The sequence below is a fragment of the Pseudophryne corroboree genome, chromosome 6 (genome assembly GCF_028390025.1).
Source record: "Pseudophryne corroboree isolate aPseCor3 chromosome 6, aPseCor3.hap2, whole genome shotgun sequence".
Taxonomy (NCBI): domain Eukaryota; kingdom Metazoa; phylum Chordata; class Amphibia; order Anura; family Myobatrachidae; genus Pseudophryne; species Pseudophryne corroboree.
This window is the reverse complement of record NC_086449.1, coordinates 65,771,852-65,787,072: the sequence shown is the minus strand read 5'-3', so window position 1 is coordinate 65,787,072 and position 15,221 is coordinate 65,771,852. Positions and strand designations below refer to the sequence as shown.

Genomic DNA, 15,221 nt, shown 5'->3' with positions numbered 1-15,221 from the left:
CAATTGTTCTTCAATTTTTGCCCCATTTCTTGGCAAGGTCTCCAGGTCTAAGTTTGATCCCAGCTCACAGAATGCATCAATAAAGACGTTTAGTCGATTAATGGATGATTCGGTTACGAGATTCCTGGCAGCGACAGGTAAAATTAGGTTTAATCTTTCTCAAAGTGAAAGGGCGGCATTGGATCAACTTTCTTCATACCAGGACATAGTTATCAGGCCCGCCGACAAGGGCGGGGCCATAGTGATCCTTGATCTAGAGTATTACAGAAATGAAATTAGATCACAATTGTCTGAGGTTGGGGTATATAAGAAACTAAAGGTGAATCCCGTTTTGGAATATCAAAAGGAGCTGTTTGGGATCCTTAAACAAGCTTCTGATAAGAACTTACTCCCTGAGAAAATATTAAAGATTCTGTGCGTGAGTCATCCAAAAAATCTTATACTCTATACGCTCCCTAAGCTCCACAAACATGAAACGCTTCCACCTGGGAGACCGATCATCTCCGTAAGAGACTCCCTATACCAACCAGTGGCTCAACTCCTGGATAGTATATTACAGCCCTTGTTGGTCAATCAAAGGACATTCCTTAAAGACACTACTTCCTTTCTTATAAAGTTACAGGAATTTGGAGAAATTTCAGCCCATACCCTTCTCTGTTGTCTGGACGTGTGTAGTTTATACACGTCGATACCACATGAGGAGGGGTTGCGGGCTATGAAGGCCTTTTTGAATTCGAATTTGTCTCCACAATTATTCGACCACAAATTGTTTCTGACTTTGCTTGAACTCACACTGTGTAGAAATTACTTCCTGTTTGATGGTGATTTTTTTCTTCAGCTACGAGGGTGCGCGATGGGATCATCAGTCGCACCCTCGTATGCAAATGTGTTCATGTTTGAACAAGAGAACAGGATGTTTTTTAGCAACCCAACAGTCAGTGCCAACATCTTAATGTATACGAGGTACATAGACAATGTGTTCCTGTTGTGGGTTGGAGGACAGGAATCCTTTGAGTCTCTTATGTCATAGATCAATGGTTTGGCGTCTCCTATCAAGTTCACATATACTTGTAGCAGCTGTGAAATTAACTACCTTGACGTCAAAATTAGATTAAAAAATTGTAGGATTCAGACTGAGATCTACTCCAAACCCACAGACAGGAACACACTTCTTTTAGCCTCTACTCACCATCCAGAGCCCTTAAAGAGGGGGCTACCAGCATCTCACATGATGCGGGTGGCGCGTATTACTAGTGAGAGTGCAGACGTACCTGGATTACTTGACAATATGATTGCTAAATTTGTGTGTCGAGGCTATGATAAAACGCTATTAGAAGAGCAGAAACAGCGGATTTTGCACATGCCCAGAGCAGATTTATTGCAATCTAGATCCAAGAGTAATAGGAACATCTTGCCTCGGGCTTGTGACTATACCACGGCAAGTCCCATAGTCCGCAGAGCATCTAAGGGTTTGTGGCCTATTGTAGCCTCGGATCCAGATCTACCAGTGTTTAAGGATACCAGGCCTATAATAGCGTTTAGGCGTGGTTGTAATCTTAGAGACCGTTTAGTGAAGTTGGATATTACTGGGATGGGTGGCAGCGCCATTCCAAATGTGCATTATAAGGCGCCAGGGTGTTATAGATGCCCTAAATGTGCCACATATCGATATATGGTAGTATGTAAAGAGTTTAAGCACCCACATATTGATAAAATGTACACCATTAGACATGTTATTACATGCAGTACTTCTTTTGTCGTTTATGTTGTAGTCTGTCCGTGCGGTCTTTTTTACGTTGGTCAGACTACACGTAAGTTGAGTGAGAGAATGGCGGCGCACAGATCTGCCATTAAGTTAACTTTGGAGGGCAAGGTCATTGACCAACCAGTGGCTCGCCACTTTAAGTTGGCAAGGCATACCATTGATGATCTTAGGTATTTTGGAATAGACCATATCCCTTTGTCACTTAGAGGAGGGGATAGGGCTGGGGCACTTTTGGAAAGGGAGTCCAGATGGATTATGCGACTCAATACTTTTGCCCCAGGTGGGCTTAATGACAAAATTAATTGGAATGCGTTATAGCCTTGGCACTACAGTAGTTATAATACATGTATTTATATTTAGCTATTTTTGAGATTAGTAGTGATCCAGTTAGGGTGTATACATCGGAGCGCTGTGATGAGCTCCCCCCATACAGGCACCTTCGGCCAGTATGTTTCCTGATGCTGCTTGTGATTCTGTTTTAAAATCTTTTTTGTTTACTTTCTATATGTGTATTATATAATTTGTTTGCATGTTTATGTTTTTTTTGCTGCAGTTGCCCTCGATTACCCAACTTGCAGGGTTTCCTATAGCCGGACGCGCATCCAACCCCCTGTAGTTCCGGACGGCGGGGCTGATGACACGCACGCTGTGCGTGACCATGGCAACGGTGACGTCAGCGGAAACAGGGGATGTGTGATGTGAAGACCGAAAGAGAGGACCCGGCGTGCGGCGGCGAGGACAGCGCGGCAATGCACAGGTATTTAAATGTTTGTATTTGTTTTGTTAGTTGATTGTATGTGGTACTGAGGACGGAGTATATACTCCGAAACGTCTACCTCTCAATACAGTATTTATATTTGCTGACAGTCTCCAGTGCCATTATTCTTGGATGTTATGTCATTGCTTTCATCTGGCACGGAGAGAAGTTGCTACATTTGTTGCGGAGTGCCGGCTACTATGGACTGTGTGTGTGTATATATATATATATATATATATATATATATAACAACCAAAATGCTCCGGCACTCCAGAAATCCCGCAGGACCGACTTGCTCAGGTGCCCTCCCCTGGGGGGTCACCCCAGGATACACACAAAGACAAAAGAGGCGGCACTCAGAGTCTTGAAAGCAGTGTCAAACTTGTATTAAGTGCGATCTACGTTTCGGGGACCATCTCCCCTTCGTCAGGATAACTGCACAAGTGATTCAAACAGACATAAATAACAGTGAACTTACCCCCGTGTCAGATTCCCCACGCCCGTTCTCCCCTGGCCACGCCACTCAGGCATCCCGTCCGGCGTCACTGCTCACTCCGGCGAAACCGGAAGTGACGTCGCGGCTCCCTCCTGTGTGACCATGGAGACGCTAAACAACAACAACAAAAGCAGGTGTAAAAAACATCGTGTCTAGCAATAAGACTGTAGCATTAGCAGCAATACAGATAAAGTGCATCCAAATAATAACATGACAATACATTAATCGTGTTAAACAATCTAAAAATATCTGGTCATGAATGATCTTTACGATTATTTAAAAAGAGCAGTGTCACTATTTCCATGTGAACACCTTCATGTGTATAGTAGATTAAAACTCAGCAAATGTAGATAACGACATCACGGTGCGCCTAGATCATTGGATATGAATACTCAATGCCACTTAGGAACTTCCATATAATTAATTAATTGGTAAAGTAACATCCTGCAAGGGCTTCCTGAGGGCCAGACTTACCAGGAAGCCCTTGTAGGTGTCAGTGCAGGATGTTACTTTACCAATTAATTAATTATATGGAAGTTCCTAAGTGGCATTGAGTATTCATATCCAATGATCTAGGCGCACCGTGATGTCGTTATCTACCTTTGCTGAGTTTTAATCTACTATACACATGAAGGTGTTCACATGGAAATAGTGACACTGCTCTTTTTAAATAATCGTAAAGATCATTCATGACCAGATATTTTTAGATTGTTTAACACGATTAATGTATTGTCATGTTATTATTTGGATGCACTTTATCTGTATTGCTGCTAATGCTACAGTCTTATTGCTAGACACGATGTTTTTTACACCTGCTTTTGTTGTTGTTGTTTAGCGTCTCCATGGTCACACAGGAGGGAGCCGCGACGTCACTTCCGGTTTCGCCGGAGTGAGCAGTGACGCCGGACGGGATGCCTGAGTGGCGTGGCCAGGGGAGAACGGGCGTGGGGAATCTGACACGGGGGTAAGTTCACTGTTATTTAAGTCTGTTTGAATCACTTGTGCAGTTATCCTGACGAAGGGGAGATGGTCCCCGAAACGTAGATCGCACTTTATACAAGTTTGACACTGCTTTCAAGACTCTGAGTGCCGCCTCTTTTGTCTTTGTGTATATATATATATATATATATATATATATATAAAATTTCAATTGCATACACACGGTGCGATTTTCCATGCGATATGGACTATATGGTCCATATTGCATGGAAACAGTGCATATCGCACTGTGTGTATAAGCTTGCAATGCTGATTCACGGTCCCGTGGGATCAGCATCGCAATAAAATATAGTGGGTGCAGGCAGGGCCGATACTTAATACATGCCTCCGGGCACAATATTGCCAGTATCATCAGTTAGCCTGCATCACACCATGTGTACCCACCTCAATCTTAAAGTGGGTACACACTAGGCAATGTGCTCCATGAGCGACATCACTTAGTGTGTCCCCCTCCCTGCTCGTGCCACCCAAGTGGGCATACACACTGTGCAATATTGCTAGCTATATCACACAGTGACGTTATGCCGTGGACGTCCCAAGCATGCTAATTTGGATCATGAGTCCAAATTGAGCTGCCTGGCCAGGCAACAGTGAGCCTTGTAAATGAGGCGCAGGGCCGCTCATCATTCATCATTTACTGTGTACAAACAGGGTCAAAATGAGCGACTTCATGTACTATATTGACTAGTGTGTACAGGCCTTCAGTCTTAATCTAATTTTATTTTGAAGAAAGGTTCTAGAAATTTAGGTTTAGTGTTTGATGTAGCTAAAGAGCAAAGTGTGTCGCGCAAAAATCAGGACTACTTGCCACAATTTGACAATATAAATGTGAAATATTAACTGACAAAGCCACAGGTTCCCAAACATGTTCCTCACGTGGACACTTGCAATCTATGCCTACTTTTTCCCATTCGCTTCCTGGATCTGGGACAGCAGACATACTCTGATATTCTGTCTAATGATAAACATATCTGGGAACATGCACAGACCTCTGTAAGCTCTGGCAGCAGTGTGCAAAGTACATGGACCACTGTAGACCTTAGCAAGCTGCTGCCACATACCATTGTCTGTTATTCCAGGCAATGACCTCTGACCATGGGTGCATAATGTACCATCTTCTGATAACTTACCAGGACATGTGACTTCTGACCTCTGAGTGCATATCTCCTGTGCAGTAATGTTTTGTGGGTTTCCTGAAAGGTGACACTTGCAGGTTGGGACTGGCCTGTCTCCGCAGCAGGTATCAATATGAAGTAACATTGTTCTTTTACAACAACATTGTTTATTTGGTAACATATTTTCATTTGACTGTCTGTACAATCTTTGTAATTATTGTGTTCTGCAAAGTGTATTATTTCTAACAGAATTATCTTGGATGAGACTGCCCTGCATGGTCTCTGTGTGCAATTGTCTGGTATCTGTAAATGCATTAAAATCCACAAACTTTCATTCATACACACAGAGGAAGTTATACAAATTGGGGCTCTGGTAAAAGGTATGAAAAACTTTTGTGGATGGCTGTGGGAATATTTGGAACAATGTAGGCATGATATAGTGTGAAATGATCTTTACCACCTATAGTTGTTGATTTCTAAACCTGTCCCGCTTAGTGTGATGTATCGCCGGCGTTACGCTGCTCTATTTGTTATAGACTATATAATCAGCGCGGTAATTGTGCTTTGCAGTGGCATATGGTGTATAGCGTTGGTGGTTGCCTGGTAACGGGCGGTGCCGTAGTATACACTTTCTCTTATGGATAGTGGCATTTTTGGATCATGTATATCTCCCTGCTATGGGTCATTGGATGAGGTTATTTCTCGGCTGTATATTCTAATGTGGTCGGACGGTAACACATTTCCTCTGTGCATTCCACTGACTTCTGTCTTCCGGCTGTGTGCGTTCTACCTCGCGGAAGTGCCAGTAATAACAGCACGGCGGTGGCTCTGCAATACATTTACTGCCGCAATGGTTATGTGAAGCTCGGATGTGTTTATACTTGATAAGAGGAGCCACTATTTGATGTTATCACATATGTCTTATGTCCCTGACATGCTGTTTGTACGCAGTAATGTTTTTAATTGTTTTCATTTACTGATTGGTTAATTGTGGTAGGAGTGGTTTCCTTCTAGTATTTGTAGTGCCACATGGGTGACTCCATTTGCTTGTGACCCCAGTGGCTGCATGACCAGGTATTGAAAAAGGTCCATGCTAGGTGAAGAGTTAAATGGCATCGCCCAGGCTTACCTGTTTACACTACACTAAGACCTGGGTCCTTCCCGGAACCAACCCTGCGGGCTTGCTGGTTGGAGTCCCAAGTCTCTTGACCCGTGTTAACCCTTTCCTACTGAGCCACTCCAGGGTTATAACTTTTTCATACCTCTTTGTCAGTTTCCTTATTACATTTTACCGTATGTTCTTATAGTTTACTGATATCATTTAACATGGATGAATTTCCTTTTAATGAAAATGAGAAAATATTTTTTAAACCACCAAGATAACTGCTATTATCTCTCCTGTGTGTTGTATACCAGTGTATTAGGTGTCAGTAGTACCACCCCTTATACCATGATAGTGACAACTTATAATAAGAAATAAATAATAATGTCAGGCTATTTTAGGGCATTTCATCAGACACACTGTTTATTACATTGCACTGGTACATATGATCAGCTACAGATGTTTCTCCTCATTAACATGACAGATTTATATTAAACACATCTCAAAATCCAAAAAAATACACATAACCTTACTTGTAACCATATTGGAGTGATACAAGGTAACTTACTTATGAAACACAGGCTACATTCAGGCCCTCAGAGTTACTACTCATGTGATTAATACGTGTTATATTTCTAGTAAAACACTTGTTGCATTCAGTAGGTGATTCAGATGTGTAAGGAATTACACAGCCGCAGGGAAGTGGATGTGCAATTCTGTACAAATATAATGCAAACACAGCAGGAGGCATCTGTAAGAGATAGACACCTACTGCATGCATCTGCAAGACCCAAGTGCTGTATCTGAGGTACTGTATCGAGATTCAATATAGAAAAATGTAAAGTTATGCACCTTGTGACTGAGAACAATCGTGCAGCCTATAAAAGAAATGGGGAAATTGTAGGGGAGACAGTAGTGAAAAAAGATTTGAGGGTGCTCATTGATAATAGACTTAGTAGCTGATCCCAATGTCAAAGTGCAGCAACAAAAGCAAATAAGGTATTAGGATGCATAAAACGGGGAATTGAGACAAGGGATGTGAGTATAATCCTGCCACTGTACAAATCATTGGTACGGCCACACCTTGAATATTGTGTACAGTTCTGGGCACCACTCTATATAAAAGATATCTTAGAACTAGAAAGGGTTCAGAGGTCGAGCATCTAAACTGATAAAGGGGTTAGAGGCACTGGACTATGAGGAAAGGCTTACTAGGTTAGATATGTTTATACTCAAAAAGAGGCCTCTAAGAGGAGACATTATTAATATTTACAAGTATATAAATGGAAAATACAAGGATCTATTGGGTGATTTGTTTATCAAAAAGGCTTGTTTCAAACAAACATAGAAAATGGTTTGGAATTCTCTGCCAGAGAAGGTAGTAATGGCGGACTCAGTTAATATGTTTAAAAATGGATTAGGTAAATTCTTAGATAAACAAAATATCAAAGGATATAGCATTTAAAAGGAAGAGAATGTTAGTAAAAGCATGAATTATAGCTGTTATTTAGACCTATAAACATAACTTAATCTGGGTCATTAAAGGTAACAAGTTATATACTGAGTAGTGTAAGTATTATAATACAGGTTGAACTCGATGGACATTTTGTCTATGACAATTGCAATCACTGGTCAAGACTCACAATGTTTGCAGACCATAGTCAGTCTGTATAAGCTGAAGCTTCCTCAGACTGGTCATAGGATACAGAAACTCAGGTCCATGAAGTCTGCGTCCAAAGAAGCAGACCCTAAACCACCCCCATTGTAAAAAAGAGTGCCAGTTGCTGCCCCCTAAATTCTACAGCATGTCATCCTGCTGTGGTGCCAGGGGGTTGTGAGCTATATCACAAATCCCAGTCTGCACATACATAAAACAGGTCTTGTGCCTGTGCAGACTCCCAAACATCTGATTTGTCTATAAACCACAGGGTTTATGTACAAAGCTGAATTAGGTCCTCAGAGCATTTATATGCTTCCTAATCTGATGTCTAACAAGACTTGACTTACATAGAAAACACTTGCTGCATTCAGAACATGTAAATGGTTTCTCTCCTGTGTGACTCCTCTGATGTATAACAAGTTGTGACTTTCGGGAAAAACATTTGCTGCATTCAGAACATGTAAACGGCTTCTCTCCTGTGTGACTCCTCTGATGTGCGAGAAGATGTGACTTCTGGGTAAAACATATTTTGCATTCAGAACATGTAAATGGTTTCTCTCCTGTGTGACTCCTCTGATGTATAACAAGATGTGCCTTGCAGAGAAAACATTGGCGGCATTCAGAACATGTAAATGGTTTCTCTCCTGTGTGACTCCTCTGATGTATAACAAGTTGTGACTTTCGGGAAAAACATTTGCTGCATTCAGAACATGTAAACGGCTTCTCTCCTGTGTGACTCCTCTGATGTGCGAGAAGATGTGACTTCTGGGTAAAACATTTGCTGCATTCAGAACATGTAAACGGCTTCTCTCCTTTGTGACTCCTCTGATGTGCGAGAAGATGTGACTTCTGGGTAAAACATATTTTGCATTCAGAACATGTAAATGGTTTCTCTCCTGTGTGACTCCTCTGATGTATAACAAGATGTGCCTTGCAGAGAAAACATTGGCGGCATTCAGAACATGTAAATGGTTTCTCTCCTGTGTGACTCCTCTGATGTATAACAAGTTGTGACTTTCGGGAAAAACATTTGCTGCATTCAGAACATGTAAACGGCTTCTCTCCTGTGTGACTCCTCTGATGTGCGAGAAGATGTGACTTCTGGGTAAAACATTTGTTGCATTCAGAACATGTAAATGGTCTCTCTCCTGTGTGACTCCTATGATGCTTGAGAAGCTTTGATTTATATGTAAAGCTTATGTCACACTCAGAGCACAGATGTGGTTTCTCTCCTGTGAGACTCATCATGTATTAGATGATTAAAAAATTAGCTGCAGAAGGTTTTTGCTTATCAGGAAATTAAAATAGTTTTTGTAAATTCTCCAAAGGTATAAGAAGAAATGATGCCTGTAGTTGTCTTGATCAGCGATAAATGTCCCTTTCCACAATGTATTGTAATATTCTTAGTGGAAATCGTGAACATTTGTCCTGTAAGAAAAAAGTTTATATTAAAAAGCATAATGGTTACTGGGGTAATTCTACTTTTACAGTAATAGTTTTTTTTTTTTTTGTATTTGGACCATGATATATATTTCTATAGACTAACAAACATGGGACCTGATTCATCTTCAGTTGCAGATATGCTAAATTAGCAAAACTGCAACTGCTTCTGATCACATGCTGGGGGCTGCGTAGCACAGGGCAAGGACGCTCAGTATGCAAATGGCCATCAGCTATGCGAACACATATCAGAAATGATCCATACTGAACAGGGCCCATGATACAGTCATTTACCTTTGTTTTTGTATTTGTGTATTTTGCCAAATTGCTATTCCAGTCAGATGACGCACAGAGTAATGTGTAGGAGTCTGTGGTGGAGCTGCCACATTATAAATAGTTTCCAGATATAAAGAATTATATGTATCTTTAAAGGAGCTGCCACATAGATCCCTTTATATATACTAACCTGATTCACAGAGTATTATATAAGATATTATGATGGAGCTGCCACCTAGATACCCCTTTATATTTACTATCCTGATGTACAGGGTAATATGTAAGATACTACATATGTAGACAGCAAGCCAGACACAGAAAAGCAGAGGAAGAACCAGCAAATTGTCCCCTTTAAATGACTATATGTGGAAAGTTTAACAAATTACTGAAAAACCCAGCTTATGTCTGAAAGAGGTTGACCCGGGAATTTCCCTTGTCTATGTTGTAGTGTAAGAGGGTGTTTCTGAGCAAAAACTCAATTGGGCACGGGTTAAAAATTCCAGTTCTGACAAGGCAAAATCTTGGGTCATATGTCAAAAAGGTGCATAAATTAATAGATAATACAAAATATAGAATATAAAGATAACAGTAATATATCCTTTTGCATATAATGAAATGGTTATACTATTTAACCATATTTACATTAAAATGTTTTAATTTTAAATAACAAGAAAATATCTATAAATGTTTTTCATGTATCAGTATATACTTATGTGTAATATATTTAACTTACTCTGGAGAATCTTCCTCTGCCTTTTTCTTACTCTTTCAACCTCCCAGCTCTCCAACCAGCAACTGATCCAGCAGCTCCTCCATCAGCTATTAGTGGCCTGATACAGCCTATTTATAGACACTCCTCCCCCATCTCTCCCAGGATGGGCAGAAGGAATTCTTACACTGAGAGGTGACATGTAAATTAGGGTCACATAACATTAGTATATAGTCATTCAGCACATCAGCTTCTCGTGCCCAGCTCCTTGTCTTGTAAAGGAAGTGCAAATATTCCTATGGTTACTGACTACAATGGGAAATGGTAATTACACCCTGACAGGGTAACACCTTGCATTCTAATTAGATCACAGCAGCCTCTGACCTCATACTATGTCACCAAAGGAACCTTTTGTTTAGGAGTCACCTATTGTCCTGGCAGAGTATCAGCAGAAAGAGCTGTTCTACATATCAGCAGGAATGTCACAATGATTCAGTACAAAACTATTTCATAAAGAAGCAAATAATTATATTTGTACAGACTAATGTTTGTACAGCCATGAAATAATTTTGTTTCTCGTGATCTTTAAGACATTCTGATATAAATGAGGATGAAAAGATAGAGGACATGGGAACCTCAAGGTACAGCCTGCAGCTGTATACACTGGATCCAACCCAGTAACTCTTTGTTAAAAATGAGTGTGGATATGTCACAAGGCACTCCTTTGTATATATATATATATATATATATATATATATATATATATATAAAACTCCAAATAACATGTTTGCACTCTTGATGTCCCTACTTATCAGGACCAAACATAACAAAGAAAAACAGGTGGCACTCTCCAATGTTGTAACATAAAATTTAGAATTATTTTAATTTCACTTCCCTATAAGAGGAGGATCCATTAATTAGGTCACAATATTTCACAAATGACCAGCAAACACATATTTCAGGTTTATGTAACCATACATTCACAACTGGTATAGTTACCAACAGCCCAGCAAGTTTTAGTGCCTTAATTAGAATTTATAGTCCATAGCAATATTTGTTAATGTCCATCTGTAATGACACATATCTTGTGTTGCTGAATCAAAAATTACATTTATACATTAAGGTCAGTATTCATCAGTCGGTGTCTTTGGTCGACTTTGGCTGCCTGTTGCGCCATTCAGGACATTATATCTAAAAGCACAAACAACATACAATATCCCAATAAGAATATATTTTTTAAGCCACTGTGTAGGGACTATCCGCTCCCAATTCCACCATGTGCCAATGTCCACATACCTGTAGAGCCTGACCTCTGGCGCACGTTCCACACCATTGCACATGTCTGCTCTCATCAATCAACTTCCTACAGGGTTTAACTTCCCCTCTGACCGGAACTGGGAAGCGTCACTTGAGTCCAACTGTAGTTCACTTCCTACTCCAGGAAGCGACTACAGCTCCCAGACTCCCTAGAGCCGTACAGCGCCCTCCAACTTCCTACTATCTATGCGTGTCACAGTGCATTCCACCAATGTTTGTTGCTTCCTATTAGACCATCTATATCAGTGATGGCTAACCTTGACACTCCAGCTGTTGTTGAACTACATATCTCAGCATGCCCTGCTACGGTTTTGTTATTTGGCCATGCTAAAACTGATGCAGGGCATGCTGGCATGTGTAATTCAACAACAGCTGGAGTGTCAAGGTTAGCCATCACTGATCTATATCCATAGACATCATTTACATCTAGCAGGCTAATACTAGCCAATGTAACTTAATCTTGCAACTCCGTGACATCAATAATTATAGGGGACTTGTAGTAACCTTATTGTTTACTTATAGCACAAAACATTCTTCATGACTGTTCTCATTTTTAACACCTATAGTTGGGTTTTACCAGTGTGTCCCCTCACAGTGGCCTTTACAATGCATATTCACATATACAAAAAAATAAAAAACTGTTTTTACTTACACGAACACAAAAAGTACAAAGAAAAATGTAGAAAAAATATTTTCTCAATATGCACTTCACCCTAAAGCATACACAATACAAATATTATAAAGATGTTATAAATCCGAACCATTGCCAAAGTTATGATGGATTGATCTTGCCCAATATTTTTGCCACAAGGACGAATACCACGTCTAAAATTTCATTCAAAGGGGAAATATTGACACTTGTATTTAAATTATATACACCACAACAAATTAGTATTTTTTGAATTTGATTAAATAAAAGCTTAGTTTTAATTGAAAATAAATATACCATTTTACATATATACACAAAAGAGTGCTCCAAACAGAGGAATATTCTCTCTCCCGGAGTGCTGTGGGTCACCACACACATCGGATAGTCATGTTGCAGGAACTGCTCTGCTGCTTCCCGCACTGCCGCAGTATAGAGAAGAGATGAGGGGCTGAGTGGGAGGTACAGGCGCCGACCCTACCATTAAACTGGATACGCGGCTGATAAGGAGCCACAGTAAGAAGGGCATTGGTCAGTCTGGACCATGCTCCCAGCCTACCCAAAAGCTCATGTGCATCCCTGAAAGTATTCCTTTTCCAGCAGCAGCTCACTCTATATGCTCGGTGGGCTGATCGTGGCTGTACGGTGATTGGCAGCTGCAGAAAGCCGAGCCTTCAGTGTTGCTATAAGAGTGTGTGGTACTAGTAGGTCAGGTCACCCCTGCCTCCCCAGTCATCCACTATCTCCAGTACTGCTGTCTCCCCAGTCACCTACTATCTCCATGTTGCCGACTATTTCCCTGTACTCTTGGCCATGCCCCTTGCTTGTGAGACAACATCCTTTTTTGTGGCACAAACAGTCCCTTTAAAGAGTTTTTCTCATTAAGGAGTGCAAATACATATATTTGCTTACCAAAAACAAGAAGCTTGGGCACCTCTTAAGAGTCAGAGGGAGGACAGAATATAGAAAGGGAGGGATGGTTTCTTAGAGGAACGCGGATCAGTTGTGTCTGGTCTCTAGTGAGAGGCCAGCCATTGGAAAGCAGAGCGATGACTGATATAAATTCCAGTATAGCCAATAGAAGGGCCCCTTGCAGCAACAAAACCAGGGCATTACTTAAAGAGTAGTGCACATGCTTGGCCTTTTGATGCATGTGCAACTCAGGAGGATCCACAGCTTCCATAATACAGGGCTTTGAAATCAGGTGCAAAATGTAAGTTTAATAACAGATCTATCTAGAAATCTATATTTGACACACACATAACTGTTGTTCTCTGGAACTCACTATTATTCTGGGTATGTATGTATATATGTATGTATGTATGTATGTATGTATGTATGTATATAAGTATTTATTTTGTACTTTTTTCATTCCCTTTCCTCCCATCTCACCCTGTTATTTTCTCTGTGTTCCACCTTTCTCTCTGGTTGTGTCTATACCCCTTTCAGTTAGTGTACCTGGATGTGACGTCTAGTGAGGGCAGTAGTGGGGTTTCATGCCCTTAAAGGGGGTCATTCTGAGTTGTTTGCTCATTGACGATTTTCACAACGGAGAGATTAATGCAAAAATGCGCATGCACATGGTACGCAGCACGCATGTGCTAAGTATTTTAGCACAAAACTCAGTAGATTTACTCACGTCCGAACAAAGAATTTTCATAGTTGAAGTGATCGGAGTGTGATTGACAGGAAGTGGGTGTTTCTGGGAGGAAACTGACCATTTTCTGGGAGTGTGCGGAAAAACGCAGGCGTGCCAGGATAAAAAGCAGGAGTGTCTGGAGAAATGGGGGAGTGTCTGGCCGAACGCAAGGCGTGTTTGTGACGTCAAACCAGGAACGAAACGGGCTGAGCTGATCGCAGTGTAGGAGTAAGTCTCGAGCTACTCAGAAACTGGTAAGAATTATTTATTCGCAATTCTGCTAATCTTTTGTTCGCAAATCTGCTCATTTAAGATAAACTCCCAGAGGGTGGCAGCCTAGCGTGTGCAATGCTGCTAAAAGAAGCTAGCGAGTGAACAATTCGGAATGAGGGCTAAAGTGCTGTTATTTTGTCACAAATTTACTTTTTTTACTGTTATCTGGACACCAAGAGTAGAAAATTGTATTATCCCATCTACCTCCCATCTAGCCCCTGTTATTCCTCATGTCTTCCTCCCATCTTCCACTGTTCTTCCCCTATTTTCCGCCCATGTTAATAAAATAATTAATGTAATATAATAAATTAAGCGCTTATATTTTTCTGATTCCAACACACATACATAAATACGTACATATACACAAACACAACAATGTATATACAACACTGACCACACACTAGTGATGAGCGCCTGAAATTTTTCGGGTTTTGTGTTTTGGTTTTGGGTTCGGTTCCGCGGCCGTGTTTTGGGTTCGACCGTGTTTTGGCAAAACCTCACTGAATTTTTTTTGTCGGATTCGGGTGTGTTTTGGATTCGGGTGTTTTTTTCAAAAAAACCCTAAAAAACAGCTTAAATCATAGAATTTGGGGGTCATTTTGATCCCAAAGTATTATTAACCTCAAAAACCATAATTTCCACTCATTTTCAGTCTATTCTGAATACATCACACCTCACAATATTATTTTTAGTCCTAAAATTTGCACCGAGGTCGCTGTGTGAGTAAGATAAGCGACCCTAGTGGCCGACACAAACACCGGGCCCATCTAGGAGTGGCACTGCAGTGTCACGCAGGATGGCCCTTCCAAAAAACCCTCCCCAAACAGCACATGACGCAAAGAAAAAAAGAGGCGCAATGAGGTAGCTGACTGTGTGAGTAAGATAAGCGACCCTAGTGGCCGACACAAACACCGGGCCCATCTAGGAGTGGCACTGCAGTGTCACGCAGGATGGCCCTTCCAAAAAACCCTCCCCAAACAGCACATGGCGCAAAGAAAAAAAGAGGCGCAATGAGGTAGCTGACTGT

General features: G+C 41.0%; 1 protein-coding gene across 1 annotated transcript in view; it reads right to left on the bottom strand.

Annotated features, from left to right (window-relative positions):
* Positions 1 to 8,182: 8,182 nt before the first annotated feature.
* The window catches only part of LOC134934284 (oocyte zinc finger protein XlCOF7.1-like), a 28,600-nt gene continuing 21,561 nt past the window's right edge, over positions 8,183 to 15,221 (bottom strand). The window contains exon 2 of the mRNA XM_063929751.1: positions 8,183 to 9,026. Within this exon, the coding sequence (XP_063785821.1) occupies positions 8,183 to 9,026 (844 nt within the window). The remainder of the gene's footprint in view (positions 9,027 to 15,221) is intronic.